At 40.0% G+C, this 16667-nt stretch overlaps 1 protein-coding gene across 6 annotated transcripts in view; it reads left to right on the forward strand.

The window, feature by feature from the left end:
• NPAS3 (neuronal PAS domain protein 3) overlaps positions 1-16667 on the forward strand; it is an 841582-nt gene that overhangs the window by 596732 nt on the left and 228183 nt on the right. For all 6 annotated transcript variants that reach the window (XM_059373060.1, XM_059373061.1, XM_059373062.1 and 3 more), the window contains one exon: positions 4179-4268. In XM_059373060.1, coding sequence (XP_059229043.1) covers positions 4179-4268 — 90 coding nt within the window. The remainder of the gene's footprint in view (positions 1-4178; positions 4269-16667) is intronic.

Here is a 16667-nt window from a genome sequence, read left to right on the forward strand (position 1 = left end):
TGTGTGTACCTCATAGACTTACCAGGATGTGACAAAGGAAATCTCCTATCAGCCCTGTCAGTATGGCTAAGAACTGGTTTTAGTAATAAGAAAACTGTCTTGATAAATCAGATAGTAGCATGCCTTTAAAATGTCTGTTTTACTGTTTCTTCTAAGATTTTGTTCTCCATCTGCTTTGAGGAAAGCAGATAGATTTCAGCATGGCTTTATAATAAATCTTCTCAAGGAGGGACTAGCATTAACATTTGTGTAGATTCTTTTTCATCTTAATCCAACCTTAGTTAATAATCAGAAAATTCTACATAGTGAGTAAGGAGATGTAATTAACCCTTTGACCCCAGAATCTTAATTGGCGCCTGTTGAAAACAGTGGGCAGTTAAAAAAAAAAAATTAAAAAGTAGCCTGCAGTGATTCAAAGAGCTTGGAATGTATGTAGTAGCTATCTTGAATTGAATTTTTAAAAATTCCGCAGAACTTTCAGATTAATCACATTTGTTTCCCAAGACTAGCGTTCCTGTGTTCCCATAAAAGGTTCTCCTGTCTTCCATCTCTCTCTGTCTCTCTAATCTGACTTCCTACCTCCTGCCACCTTTTAAGATGGAGACACACACATGAAACCACTATCAATGCTACTCTTAAGACTTCCCTAAGCAGCAGAGCAGAACTAACTATGGATGGGGATGACCCTCAATCAGAAGGTGATGGCAGTGGCAAAGGCTGAAGGGCAGCCTCGCCAGTCTGCCGCTGACCCAAGTTCATATTCCATTTCCGTATTTGAAACATAATCAGATCTGAGTTTTGGACATTCATTTCACACTGTAGATACAATTGACATGATAAATATAAAGGTAAGAAATAAGTCTCACCAGGGTTTTTGAGTTTAGTTTAGTTTTTTGTTTTTTGGTTTGGGGGGATAATTTGGTTTTGGAGGATTGGGGTTTTTTTTTTTTTTTTAATACATCTGTGATGACAAACAACTAATCTGACGAGTTGTGTTCTTCCCACACCAAATTGGCTGTTATTTTTAATTGAATTGACTGGACGCTTTGTGTCATGTAGACATAGACTCATTTTAATCTCACCAGGAAATTGGAACATGTGTTGGAGCCTCTGCTTTGCCAAACAAAACTGGCCAGTTCTTAGATCGCTGCTGCTTAATAGCATCAGATGTTTAGCCTCCAGAAATTTTTTTTTTCCTTGCTATCATGCCCAAACATCCTCTACTGTTTTAGTAAATACATGAGATATGAACCTAATGTTACAAAATCGTGATTGCTTTCAGTGAGAACATAAAGGATGTATGTGACTGGCAAATGGCCCGCACTTAGTATTTTGGAGAACTACAAAAGAATCTAGTCTGATTCTGGTCTTGCAAATGTTAAGAGATATCCCAGGCTGTGTTAGACATCTGTGATGTCAGCATCTGCAAATATTCTAATAGCTTCATGACCAGGACTCTTGGGGAAGATAATTTCCACCCCTCTTAGACATTCTAGCATATGTGATCTAAGGGAAGGAGCTTTGGGCTTGGCGGTAGAACTGGACTTACTAAGTCTGGTCTGAGCAATTGTTAGGTGTTGGCCAGATGAAGATGACTAAGACATTGCCCACTGTTGAGAAATGCAGTCTCCTTGGGATTTGAATAAGTCAGTCAGGACCATCCAGTGTCATAAATGCTTGAACAGTATCATCAGGGTGTAGCAGATTTAATCCTAGCTTTGCCACCCACTGACTGTATGATCGGGTCCAAGCACTGAACCTCTCTGTGCCTCAGTTTCCTCACCTGTAAAATGAGTGTTTAGAGGACAAGGGGTTATCTCTCTGCCAGGTCCATCAGTCCTTTCTTCTCTCAGTCAGCCTTGTGGTTTTCCTGTGTTCCCATAAAAGGTTCTCCTGTCTTCCATCTCTCTCTGTCTCTCTAATCTGACAACAGCACTGTAAGGTGTGAGAAGATGGCTCTCATAGTTCTCTTTCTGTGTATGCCAGGGCATGGCCATTGGGTTGAGTGGAAAACCTGTCCATGGGGAAGGCTTAAAGGAGTGGGAGGGAGGGTCTTAATCTTCGTGAGTCAGCCTCAGGAGATCTCTTAGGTGAGGTAAAGACAAGTGGAAACAGATCCTTCCCAAACTTCCACAAAAGAAACATCTGTCCCTTTGCACTGGTTCAAAGCGAGAGTCCACTCTTCCACACTCCATGCTTGAAAGGTTGGCTCTCACCAGGCTCCAGAGTGGGTGGCAGTGTGGTCAAAGGGAAGGAGCCCACTAAGCAGTGTTTTGTTCCTTGTCCCATAGCTGATTCCAGGAGAGAGATTATGTGGCAAGGTGACAAGTCAACCTCTTGTGGGAGTGACCTGTGAACTCTCTCATCATCCCACTTCCTGTCTGTCTCCTGACAGTGGAATTCTGTCATCTGAACAATCATTCAAAATCAAGTGACAATTTTTAAGTCATAGGCTGCCTCTTAGTAAGCAAAGTTGCACTTCAGAAATGCTATGACCATTTCTTTCCATTAATTTACACAATCAGAGAACCTTTGTTTTAGTGGAGGCAGTCTTGTCATTAATTCTGACCATCACAGTTCGAATCCTGACTCCATCACTAACTAGGGAGGGGCACGGCCTGCCTTCACTAAGCCTCAGTTTCCTTGTCTATAAAATGTAGATCATAATATAATTACCTCAAATGATACTTGTGAAAATTAAAAGAGATAACACATGCAAACTGCTTAGCATGTATTGCTTAATAAATGGACGATATCCTGACCAAAAGCTTGTATATCATGTAATTTGTAATGTAATCATGTAATGTGACTTTGGAAATGTTTTCAGAACCTACCTAATCAGAGAAGGAGATTGGGGGCTACTCACAGTCTCTGACCAGTGGGCTCTAAAAATGGGTGAGGAAGCATGGAAGCCAAATGTCATGTGTGTGTGTGTGTGTGTGTGTGTAATGGAATCCAAAAGTATATATTCCCATGTACATACATAAATATAATACATAAATATATATATTTCATACATATGTTTAGAGCTCCAAAATATGTTCAGTATTTTAAGCAACTGAAATTATTGCTGGGCTTTGAGACGGTCCATGTTTCTACCTGAATGTCACATGCTACTTTCACCTTTCCATATTTAAGCATTAGGTCATTGAGTGTTGCCACATGCTCTGTTCCTGGTGTGCGTTTCCTATTTTTCCAAAACTCACAGCCTTTGGAAAAACCACTACCCTCGGAAACTTCTTTTTGTTTCAAGCAGTACTTGGGCCACTTACCTGGTTCAAGATAAATTACACAAAGTGAAGCAAAAGACATAAAGAGGATGGAGGGTAGAAAATGCACTTGGATTGCAAGAATTTGAAACAAATGTTCTCTCCATTGAGTGGTACATTGCAGTTGGGAGTCCGTGATGATCCGCACCACTTGTCAAACTGACAACATAACCCCCCATATAAAAAGTGGACAAAGGTTTCAGGAGTTAGAGATGATGCGTAGCTTCCTTCTCTGCCCACCCCCTTCCTTTTGTTTCCATTTCAGGAGTTGTAATAGACTCTAGATCTATCACAATAAAACTTAAGCGTAGAGTTTTGCAAAAAAGGATTACAGTTTGTAAGGTTTCAGCCTATAATCATTCACCCATAATGTATTGACTTTTCCTATTTGTTCTACCACAATAGGCACTGGGAGGGAGAAGGCTGTAATCCTTTATTAATTAGCAAATTATTGATGTCCACAGTAGTTCAAGTGGTGATTTTACTTGCTCTTCATAGAGGGACCCGTTTTTTTCCTTCTCGTTTCTTTACAGTTTCCGTTCCTGTTCAGCTATTTAATGGAGAATCTGGCTGATTTAATCTTTTAAACTACTGAATCCAAATAAATAAATAAATAAAGGCAACAGTTCATAAAATCATCCTGACCTGATTTTGTACATGAATATAATGTATCTTGATCAGAATGACAGAGACACAGGCAGATCCTGAATTAAGGAGAGCTCCTAGTCTTCATTCAGACCTTTTGTTTGTTCATTTACAGGGCGATGGTAGAATATCTTGGGACTTTTGTTAACCATGAAGAAAAACAGGGTCTTAAATTCAGTATGTGTTGCTTTGTGTCACATGCCCTATTAATTAAATCTCCATCATATGTTTATTAACTTAATTATATATTTATTTTTTCCGCAGTCCCTGGATGGCTTTGTATTTGCACTAAATCAAGAAGGAAAATTTTTGTACATTTCTGAAACCGTCTCCATCTACCTAGGCCTCTCACAAGTAAGTAAAATGACAATTTAGATTCTTGGCGGGGATTGTGAAGGCTCCTTCTGCCTTGTGCTTTTCCCTCTCCAATAGATATTCTGTTTAGCATGAATTATCAAATTTATTCTTTAATGCCTCTACTTGGCACTTCTTACAAAGTCAGTGGGAAAATTCTGTCCATTCGGAACGTTCGGAACAAACTTGTGCTCCAAAACTTTAGCTCCCCCTCCCCCCAAGGATCATTATTAATTTATTGAGAACAAATGAAGTTTCTTCCCTCCGTTGTTTTGAACTTTGAAACCTCTGTGCCCGGTAGGAGAGGGACACACTAATGGTGCTTCCCTTGTGTCCTATTACTGGATGTTTATGGAGTACCCTGCATTATCCTGGGAGCTGACACAATGACAGGGAGTCATTTGGAGTCAAGAAATGCTGAAAGAGACCATTAAAATGTGTTGCAGGGAAGGTTCCAGCAAGGATATATTTTGCTGCCTTTGCAAATGCTTCCTAATGCTGAAAGACAATTTCATAAAATAAGATAGCCTTTCATGATGTGTGGTTTAATTACTTGCACGTGTCTGTCAGAGGTTGAAAAGAAAAGAAGATGGAGGCAGCTGGGGCAAGGAACAAGATCCTAGATGTTATTTCCTGATATTCCCCCTGGAACACACAGATTTCACTTCCGTCGGATTCAGGGACACGGGCTGCATCTACAGAGTGCCAAAATCCCCTGAAGAAAAGTTTTCAATTCCACTAATTATCCAGATGTGGTGTTCTTTTCTTTCCCCCATAAAAATGCTGAGCATCTGGATATCTGCGCCCATACAGGTGATTGACGGAGTTTGACCCTTTTCATCTGGTGGTTTGGCATAAGGAGAACACAGCCTTGGTGGGAGGGATTTTGTATGTTTATGATGATCTGCCAAGTTGGATAATCTACTTCTCATTCAGTTGTCCCTTGGAGCTAAAGATGGAGATAAGATTTGTCTCTCTCCTCTTAAGCAAGACCCACCCCAGACTCACTGCTTCCGAAAGTTGGCACCCCTCTAAGGAGGCATCCAGCATGGCTGGAACATTTTGGCTATTAGTGAGCTTGCTGGGTAAGAGCTAAATCAAGAAAGACATTGGGAAATAATAAAGAAAGATATTTGGCATTTGAGGCGGTTGGACGAGGAGGAGAAATGCTGCCAAATTTGATTATTTACTGTTGAGAATCTAAGCAAGGGTCCATTAACTCTTCCTTGAAGAACACGCAAGCTATTGGCTATAGTTTATAGAGAAATTCTATTGCATGTGGGTTTTAGCAAACCAAATAATAGAAACAGGGCTATGGTTAACTCGTCAGTATTCTTTCATCTTGTTGAAATCTCTGGTTTTGTCATAGCCTTTCGTAGATCTTAATCCTTGTCTTAATCTGTTTGGGACGGAGTTTTTGAGAATCTCCAGTTTGGAAATGGGCGCACCGCCATGTTCGTTCGCACTGCTCAGAACTGGAAACACCACTGTTTGTTGTTCTGCAATGCCCATATTCGTCTGTTTTACGCAGAATATCCAACAAAGTTTAATATGCCAGTGAAGAAGAAGGATGAATAATTAGTTTAAGCAGGTAAATGCTAATTAGGGAACTCCTGAAAAGCATCCATTATATACTAGCTCAAAACACATTTTACAGCCCTGGTTAGTGGTGTAATCCAAATTCTGTCAAGGCAACTGCATTTTCTGTAATTGAGATGTGTATGTTTGCTTTGCATAACAGATGGCTCTGTATGCTTAGACTGATAGCTAGGAAAATAATAATTGCATTATTCTGGCCAAAAGAATATTAGCTCTTGGGTTTTGGCCATTTCAGTCAGTCCTCCTGCCAGCACAGCATATGCACATATATGGATTGGATTTTCAAGGAAATTGATGCATCTGGAATAGTGTGGCCATCTGAAATATCATCTGTTCAAGAAAAATTTGGCTTTAACCCTGTGCTGGTTTCTCCTTAAAAGCAGTATATTTCACTGCTTTTCTACTGTAACATTAAGTCAATCTTTTCCTAAAATCTGAGACAAATAATTGAGGTTCCTGCAAAATAAAGCAGCTGTGTAGACATGGAACAGTAGTTGGCACCTTCTGGGCAGTCATTCCCTGCTATTTTATGTGATGGGTTTTAAAGTGTGTATCAATAGTCAGCATCTTGCCTTGCCTGGGAGCAAACTCTGGCCCCAGTGTCTCTCACCCTCCATGGTACATGTGTTCAGTGTCCCCAGCAAGGGTGGGACATGCAGGTAGAATCTATGAGGTACAGAGAGCTTCATTTGGAAGTGATGAAGGCTAAGTCACAAGGAAGTGATTTGCATATGCCAATGTAGGTGTTCAGCATTCAAAACCAAAGTTTATGAGTACTTCTGGGTTAACACGAAAATAATCCAACTAAGGGTATGGGATGTTTTTTAAATACCTAAAGAATGAGAAGGAAAAAAAAAAATCTATGCCAATACTCTGGGAAAGAATTTCCAACCCAGTAAATGTTATGTTCTAAGTCCTAATAGGATCCTTGACATTCAACCCTTTTCAAATTTCTTCAGTGTCCTCTGACACTTGTAGGGGTACAGGGTCCTCACATAACACAGGGGGATGTGTTATGTAAAATGTGCTCAAAGTTATTTAATTAAGTACATGCTTAATCTTTTACACACACACTCTTAATTGAATGCAAACCAAACACTCTCTATGTGTCCTACAACTTTGGCTCAGAAGTTATTCCATCAAATTCTAGACGGAGATAAGGAGTCTATGAAATTATGGTCCCTCGGTTCCTTCTTAAATAGTTTTGTTAAATAAAGACAAAGCATAACTCATATCATCAAAGACTTACCCAGCGAAACTGTTGAGGAATATTGTGAGCACGTCAGCTTGTTAGAGCGTAGTTATATCTGCCTTTGTAACTCTCAAAATATTCCTTCCTCAGTTTTATTTTCCTTCAACATGTAAATAAATATGGTGGCTTTAAAGTGGCTTATGTTCAGGAAAGAATTAGGATGATATTTTGACTTGTGAGAAAACTAAGTAGAGAAACTTCTACTGAGCTCTGTTGGCATGGTGTGAATACAGAGACAGAGCAGATTTCTTCTCTACCCTCTGTTGAGTGTAACAGCTTCTGGTGTCCAGTGCGTGCATGTGGCGGTGATTCTCTCTGAAGTATTTTCATATTGTCATGATGATGGGAGGGAAGGGATCTGTGATGAGGTTCAAACCGCCTTGGGCAGCCCTTTTGACTTTGCCAGAGATATATATTTCATTCAACATCCAAGATGGGGTTTCAGGTTATAGAAATATGCACTGTTGGCTTGCTTCCCTAGCTAAAGATGATTCCCAACTACTCACTGTGAAGACATCTTAAAGAAAGAGCCCCAGATAGCGATACTGAGTTTGATTTGTGTGGGGATTAAATGCCTTCTTATACATGGTGATAACATTCAGAGCTGCTAAAAACTAACTCTACTTTGTAGCTATCATGGAATAAGCATAAGTGGAAATGAAGAAAGAAAACAGTCTATTCCCTAGAACTGAAAATGTAATAATGATACATAGTAGGATTTTAAGAAACCTCTTCCGGGGTGTAAGGGACATAATCACCAAAGGATCCAAAAGAGACTTTTTATGATAAATAAAAAAAGTTTCTAGTTTGATATAGGACTTAGAGAAATATTCATTCATTGGCTTATACCCTCCTGTTTCCACAAATGCATAGAATAAATGCATAAATAAAAAATAATTGCACACAAAAAAATTAAAAACAGATAATTGCACAATATAGCCATGGTATAAGGAAAGAAAAGGTAAAATTAAGTCATTTTTTATCGCATAGTAGGCAAACACAATAGAGGCTCTAAAAAAGGATATAAGTAGTCTGATAAAGCCTCACATTTAGCAGTGAGCTCCCTGGTAACCAAAGCAAAGAGGGAAATACAGCCATTCTTCAAAAAATAAGGAAGCATTGCTTCTTAAGGAAAGCAAAGTTTTTCTGGGGCTGTAGTATAAAAATAAATCTCAAATATAATCTCTGTAGAGGTCAATATATGGATTATGACATATGGATTTGCTTCTGTTGGAGTTCACATTCAGAGCAAAGCTGTATTGACCATGTAACCAAGATGAACGAACATATTGCAAATCTCATAAGCAGACAGGAGACTCTTCCCCCTCCCCAGACGTTAGTATGCTAAAGATCATTCTGCAAGTCATTTTCTGACATCCAGGCCTCATAATAGCTTTGACTAGTTTGATGGTTTATATGCTTGTATAAATCAGCTTTCCCTCATCCATACACAAACCCTGCATTTTCTCTTAACTACTGATGAGAAGTTTAACAGTACAGTTGCCGGAGGCAGAGGACATGGGTCTCAGTTAAACAGAGGATGAAAAAGGACTTGTAGTTTTTGAAAACATTTTTCTTTGAAAGTGGGATGAGAAATGATGATTCTGATACACACCTGTGCCAGCAAAATGTTTTCAATTTAACATAGAGTCTTATTTAAAATAAAATGGGATCTAGAGCAAACTGGGAAATTAACAGATTTTTACATGGTGATATCATTAGAAAATACCCTGCAGCCAGCTAACCACTCTCTTGAGATGCTTCCTAATCTCGCCCCAACCGCCTCCAGTGCCAGCTTGCCCGACACTTCTCACCCAGTCCCCATCCTGGTGGAAGATACATCCTTGTTGTCATAAGCCCTCCGGAAAGTAGCCACAGACAAGCTTACAAATTGGCTTGTTTCAAGGCAGCTTGCTGAAAGGGGCAGGGTGGTCGCAGACAGAAGGGCTAATAAGAGGTGAAAGTGAAAAGGGGTAAATGATTGTTTTGAATTTAGTCTTTTTTTTTTTTTTTTTTTTTTGGCCCTGCAGATACATTTACCACCAACTCCTTTCCCCATCCTGTTGTTGTTCATCCCCATACTCTAGATTTCTCTGCATTTGTTATATAGAATGGCAAATAAAATTACAGCTACAGCACACAAGTACAAGGTCAAATAAATGACAGAGCTCAGTCTATTTGTGAAGCTATTCTGAAAGGGAACCATGGTGCCAAATGTGGTTTATTTGAATAATAAAGAAGAATTAGATTCCCCTGATAACTTGGCCGAGGGCCAATAAATCACTGGAGGTTAAAGATTCTTTGCAACTGCCATGTCTTTCTTTTGCTTTTCCAAAGTGCACCCTCAACTCTTCCGTTCTCCCTTTTTCAATGCAAATCAAGTTGAGGTTAGTATGTGGTTAATATTCTCACTTCCATGTTTAAAAAAGACATATATATATGTATATATTGCTTTAGTAGGATGAAAAAAGGAAGACACAGCTTTCCTTACAAGTTATTACTCTTGTTTGCATCATCACTTCCTAGATAGCTGGAATATAAAGACAAAAAGGTATTATTTCAATACAGCACGGGGCTTATGATAATGGGGCCACGTGTTAGGGTTTTGGGGGTTGGTGTTCTAATTTTAGACAATACTGAGATAACTGGGGTTCCTTGAATAAAGGAATACATGTAGCCTTCGGAAGATTGCTTTGTGACCCCCCGTTAAAGGCTTTCAAGTGGCTATACCTCAACTTAAAAAAAAAAAAAGAGAGAGTGAAAAAGAAAAATGTGTAATTTTCCGCAGCTTCTGTGTGTGTGTGTGTGTTTCCCCCCGCAAGTCTGCATTTTTCTCCTGTTCTAATCATAAAAAGTTCATCACTTCTTGGTGTAACAAAGAAAAATGCCCTTTTGAATGTGGAAGCTCTGAGGGTTTAGAGACTATTGAGAAAATATAAGTATCAAAATAATTCAGAAACAGTACAAGGCCCAGTGGCACATTATCAATTTACAACATTTAAATTGATAAATGCTTGGTGGTGAAGGCCTACAAGGGCACTTTGAAAAGCAAATAGCGACCTGGTGAAGAAATTGATTTCCCCCCCCCCGAAAATGACTGCATGATGCATCATTTGACTGCATGCTGTCCGAGTGCTTGACAGAGATAATCTCAGCAATCCCACGGGTGACCTTATCGTTCTCACCAGGGCAACTGTGTCTACGTTCTGACTTTGTGCATGTCAAGGTTCCTCCCGGCAGGATCCTTGGGGGAAAAAGTTCCTCTGTTCGATCCAGATATTGAACTGCTCCGTATTCCCCCTTTTCCTTCCACCCCACCCTCCCGAATAGGCAAACACGCCTCTTTATTTCATCCATAATTATGAATGAGGCAGGCAGAGCACAGCAGCTCTGCACTCTGTGTCTTCGTGGAAGCCATCTTCCTACCTTTTAGGTCACAGAGTACCCGGTGAGAACTTGCATTAGCGGGGATCTTTTTATCAGAAAGAGGAGGAACATTTCCTCATGTTCCTCTCTGGGGCTTTCCCCATCTTTAGCAAAACTGGAAAAAGTCAGACGGTTCCTTTTTCCTTGCACTTGCAAGGTTTGGGTTTTTTGTTTTCTGGGGGGCGTTTTTGGTTTTTTGGGTTTGTTGTTGTTGTTGTTTTTATTCCCTCCCCCGCCTCCCCCCTCCCCTCCCCCCTGCCCGGTCGACACAGAAAGCATCAGAAACTGTTTTAATCTACACCCTTTAGTTTTTCCTAATGTTGTTTCCTCACCCTCCAGGAACTTGAGGTGTTTCTCTGGTTACTTGAAAATTATGTAATCCTGACATAAGGCCCAGATCAGGCGTCCCCCTGTACTATGGGGCTTTGCCTCCCAGTGGCAGTCTCTGATGTGCTGATTCGATGTGATCCGTGAGGCTTCCTCAGGACCACTGGTGTTTACAAAATATTTTTTTTTTCTGCCAAAGAGGAATGATTGACCATTTTTTATGCCTCAAATTTTTCTGTTATTATATACAGTTGTGTGTGTGTGTGAGTGCACGCACGCACGCACCCACGCCTGTCTATGTATCAGTAATCTTCCTGCTACTCGGCTTGTCGCTGGTAATTACAATTCTTGATTAGCCACTTCTTGAAAGCAGCAAATACCCTGCCTGGCTTGGCACCCTCCAGCTACGGTCCCCACTGGCTTTGACACCCTCGGTTCACCACATTCAACCCCTTTTACCTCCTTCTTTCATCCACAACATTAATTCTGAGTGAACAAGACGTGCTTCCTTGCTTTTGACAAGATTTGCTGCAGTCTCATGCGACAAAAACCCAACACTCATTCCAGATTCAGAAAGTAGGATTTATAACAGCATTTTAATTTAATGTTGGATGTCGAACATATAAAGAGATCACAGTAGTACTAGAGCTGAAAATTGATGCCTTTTTTATTAGTGTCCTCTCAGAAGTGGGTGAGACGCTGCTTGTGCAGTGGAGCACAGAACAGCACAGTCAGATGAATGAGGATATGCTATCTGCAAGGAATCATATTTCAAGCCACTGTCGGCCTCTATTGATGTGCTCAGAGTTGAAAGGTTATGCTAGTAAATGCCATCCGAATTTCCAGCATTAGAAATCGGTAGAATCATCTGCTGGCTGTCACTTTATGCTCCGCCGAAATGCGCTGCATGGGGATGTTTTACTTATTTTAACTCGAAATTAATTTCTTATTACTGGAGCATTTCTTTCTTGCTCTCTGGCGTGCATTCATCAGTCCCCAAAGGGGACCGATTTTTACCAGGCCTTCCAAGTAAACCCAGATCTCTGAAGGAAAATGAAGGAAAGCTGGAAAACATACATGAGAATTACACTCCTCTTGTTTATTCCTTTGAACATATTTTACCAGGCCCTGAGACTAAAACACAGAAAGTCTTGTCTGCAAAAGGGAAGGCTTGTCTAGTTAGACTGTATCTCAGCACTGTGAGACAATAAGACATAGGCTCGCCATCTTCAGATGTATGATTTGAAGACCTTTTCCATGGCTCCTTAATTTCTGGAGGTGGTGTGATCAAGAGAAAAAAAAAAAAAAGAAAAGAAAGCGTCTTCATTTCGTGGGCTTGGGAAACGTAAAAGCAGAAAACAATACTTTTTGAGGAGCTAGCTTGTTTTATTTGCATGGATAAAATGGTGTTTTCACTCTTGCTTTGAAAGTAGAGAGCTGAGCAAAAGTGAGATGGAGAAGAAAATTTAGTCATCATTCTAAGTCTGTAATTTATTCATTTTTAAATAATGAAATGGTGTTTTTCTGAATTAACCCATGTATTATTCATGCAGGCGTTGGCAATGTAATATCCCCGGTTTTCTGGAAAGCAATGTACATTTCTTTGCCTGACAAGCAGTATTTTCTATATGGTATTAATTTAATGGCTTATTTTATTATGCAAAGTTGGAAAGTAAAGATAATTTCTGTCTATAATGTGGTGCTTACATAGGCAATATATGCAAAATAATACCTCCACACCCAAACCAGCTCTCCTTCCTCACTTAGCCTGGACCCTGTGAGACTGATGAGCGAAGGCACACTGCTCATATGAAGAATAAGAAATAACTTGACCTCTTGGGAAGGAGGTCATGGAATCGTTAAATTCATGTGAAATCCAAATTTCATTTCTACACACACACATTCAATCTATATTGGGTTTTAGCTCTTACATAAGAAGACATGGTTTTCATGACAGGGGTAACATGGCAACAATTTCAGTGATAATTTCAGTTGGAATATAATAAGGAAATTGACTTTAGGTTTTTGCATAAGTTCTAGAACTAGGCTGATAACCTGAAAATCGATGCCAGTTTCAGACAACAAATGCCCTGTGGCTTTTATCCTTCTTCTTTTCTTAGTCCCCCTTGGACGACTGTCCAAAGAGGCAATCGCTTTCTCCTAAGTAGTCATGATTTAGAGCATCTTTTTGATGTACATGCCTGTGTACATATAGGAAGGTATCCATTGCTTTCTTTCTGATAGGACTTTTTATGCCTACTGCATTTTTGTCTACTGATAGAAATAATTTCCTAAGTGATTCACTAAAACAACAAACCGGGTTGCCCTTTGGGTGTCTCCTCCCCTTTCAGCCTCCTACAACTGTAAAGTTACCACCTTCGGTAATGAACAAACCTTCCTCTGATGTTGTTCATTTGTACTAGGCTGGCAGATGAAATCTGTTACTTTCAATAACTGTGCAAACTTTTTGAGGGCAGGAGGAACTTTTCCCTGGGAAGGAAAAAAAGCAGTTTGGGATTGGATTTTTTTCAGGGCAACTTCAGGCCCTTAGCAGAGGGGACAAAAAAATACCTGGGCACCAGGTGTGGCATTTCGTAGATCTTAGAAGTCTGTCGGTAATTCAGCATTTGAATTCAGGGAAAGAACCAGACATTCCATTTAGTTTTTCTTTTACATTTTGGAGAAGCAAGCTGTGTATCAAGCAGCCTCCTCCCTTTTGGCCTTTCTGCCCAATAGGAGCCTTGTTTTAGAACCACAGGCAGTCCCTTTTAGTAATGCTTTGCCAAGGAAACAATAGAAGATCGTCTCTCGATTAGGAAAGAGCCATGGCTTTAAGGAGCATAAAGACATACATGAAACTCTGAGCTTTATTATTGCTCTGTAGTCTGGCTGGACTTCTGGGTGTTTGTTCTTATTATATTTTTATTAGATGTTTAGATCTGGTTCATCAAAGTCCCTAATTGTTAAACTTGATACTTTGGGGAGCTTAAAAAACATTTGCACTGAATGTGCTTGTCTGTATATAGGAGAAACGCCAAGAAATGCTTCCAGAGAACAGGAATGGTAGCATTAGCTAGTTCTGGTCCTTTCCCATAAAATATACTGGCTTGTTTTCTTTTAAGAAATGTTGAGGCTAGCAAAACTGCTAAGTGACAAAATAAAAATTATTTGTATTGCAAGGTGCTCCTGTAAGTGATGAGTTTCTTTCTTGCTTTTAAGGGTCTCTGCAAAGAATCATTATCTCCTTGGCAGAATCTAAATGGAGGCGGGGTGGAGGGGAGAAGTAATGGAAAGAGAGAGGCCCCAAAATTCAAAGTGTTCAGAGGCATTCCACTTTAAGATCCTCAAAAATGACTATGTAGAAAATGGGATTCTGTTGGCAGACCACTTGTTAAGAACAAGAAGGGCTCACCATTCCTAGCAAGAATGGGGATAAAACTCAGTCGCCCAGTGTGATAGGAGGGTTGTTTGCAACCCCCTGTCCAGATGAGGGGAACACGATGAGACCATGCACTCTAGCTGGCCAGGATCACTTTGAGTCGCTGTTCACCAGAAGCTTAGCATGCTTATGATGTCCTGTCTGTCTATCTGTGGGAATGACAAAAGTCTGCACATCCCTCAGGCTAGAAGATGTAAATTAGAGGAAAATAAGAGGTGAGACTAGGAACTAATTCCCTGAACTTAAAAAAAAAAGAAAGAAAGAAAAGAAAAGAGAGAAAAGATAAAAGAAAAAAACATAATTTTTCCAGTTCATTAATTAAAATTGACATTGCAGGGTTTGCAAAGACCAGGAAACGACTGTGCCATTTCACTACATTTCAAAACCTTTTCACTTGAGCAGACAAGTAAATCATGCAATTACGGGGACTCATTCAGCTCTTTAGTAAAAACACAGGCCTGCAACCTTGGGTGTAAAATACATTGAAATTAGAAGAGTTGAACTGAAGATATTTCTAAAATGTCACAACTGCTCCATGACACTGGATGATATGTTTATCCATTCATTATCACCGAGAACACCTGGGGCGGTGCTCAGGAAATCAGATAGTGCCTTTTAAAATAATTATAAAAGAAGCCTAGATTAGCAAGCTGAGGGGAAAACAGACAATCCTAAATCACGATGTTACTAATTCTGATCTGTTTGGGGGCATCAGCTTCCAAGTCACAACAGTGTAATAACTGAGTGCAACCGTCAGCAGCACTGAGGAGAGAGAGTGCCAAGTACGACTCTTTCTAAAAAGCACATGTTTTCCTGGAGATGAAATCCCAAGCATTCATTTTCTGTTTACAGAATGAAACACCATGTCCACCGAGGGTGATTCTATTGTCAGTTTCTGGCTTGATCTTTTTTGTCTAATGGCCATTTGGTGTTTGGAGAGGCCAGAGAAGGCACTCTGGACTGCGATCCCAGATACCTGGTTCTGGGCAGGCCTCGGCTGCTCATCAGGGCGGTGACCTTCAAGAAGGCCCGGATCTTCATTCCTCTTAAGTGTGAAATGAACGGGCGATTTCTCAGACTCCTTCTTCTTTAAAACCTGTGCTCTGAAATTCATTCAACACTGGACATTTTCTCCTAAGCACGAGGGTAGGGGCGGAGGAGGGGAGGCTGGGAGAAGTAGGCTATTTTATTTTTAACCTTCAAAGGAATTTAGTTGAGCAGATGCTACCCCGAACTAGTCAGAGTAGGAAAGAAATAATATGGCTTTTAAAGGGCACATCTAGCATATCTACTGGGGTAAAGTAATTCTGGCAATGCTTCAAAGGATATAACTTTTGATGGTAAAGTAGGTAGGCTATGGAATGAAATCACATATGGCAGGCTGTCAAAGTCTCCTACACTTTCAGTACATTTATATAAGTGCAAATGGAGGCTGTGTAGATGGAGCAATTTCCTGCTAAGACTGCTCTCAGATTATCTGATATTATTTGACTAAATTATCTCTGTAGAAGCCGAGGACAACTTTTATGATCAAATATTTTGAAATTAGTTTTCCTCGTTGGCAGATTATCTGAAATATGAATTGCTCTCGTTCGAGCACTTGAAATTGAAAGGCTTTGGTAATAGCAATTATAGAAAAACAAGGGTACTGAAGTGCTGTATATCCTGCTGAAGGGGATATGTTTATAGGTCAGTGATGTCAATAACGGTATTTCTCCCGGATACCTCAGCGCTACCCTTTTATTCTGGGCCAGTTCAAAGGACAGACTGACTTTCTCTTTAACCAGGGTATTTAGTTTTTGAGGATGAATAGTGATTTCATTGACTCTGGACATTTAAACACAATCAATTCATATTTGTTACATTTCCCAAACCTTTCCAAAGGCGTCTGAGGATCTAAAGAGTGTGAACGCACTGAAAATGGATAGAAGTCTAAATAATTCTGAGCTATGGTTATCTGTACGGTTGACGTGTGTGCCTCTGGTGTCTTCTCTGTGAAGCTTTTTATATCACTCTGTGGACCTGCTCTGCTCACATTTATAGCTTCACAATGAAGAGTGACTCTAAATATCCTTTATAAAGCCCTTACCAGTGCCAGGCATTATTCTGAGCACTTTCCTATGATTAAAGTTTGTAATCCTAACCATAATAACTATCCGTATTTTATAGATAAGAAAACAGAGGCTCAGAGAAGTCAAACAACATGCCCAAGGTCATACCTCTAGGAAGTGGTGGAACTTGCACTTAAACCCATCCCACTTTACCCCAAAGCACTCACTATTAACTGATATTGCCAGCTGCCTCTGGAAAGTTTTAGGTAATTAACAAGTAGAAGGATTCCAGGTTTATGGGTTAA

Source organism: Mustela nigripes, chromosome 13 (assembly GCF_022355385.1).
Source record: "Mustela nigripes isolate SB6536 chromosome 13, MUSNIG.SB6536, whole genome shotgun sequence".
Classification (NCBI taxonomy): Eukaryota; Metazoa; Chordata; class Mammalia; order Carnivora; family Mustelidae; genus Mustela; species Mustela nigripes.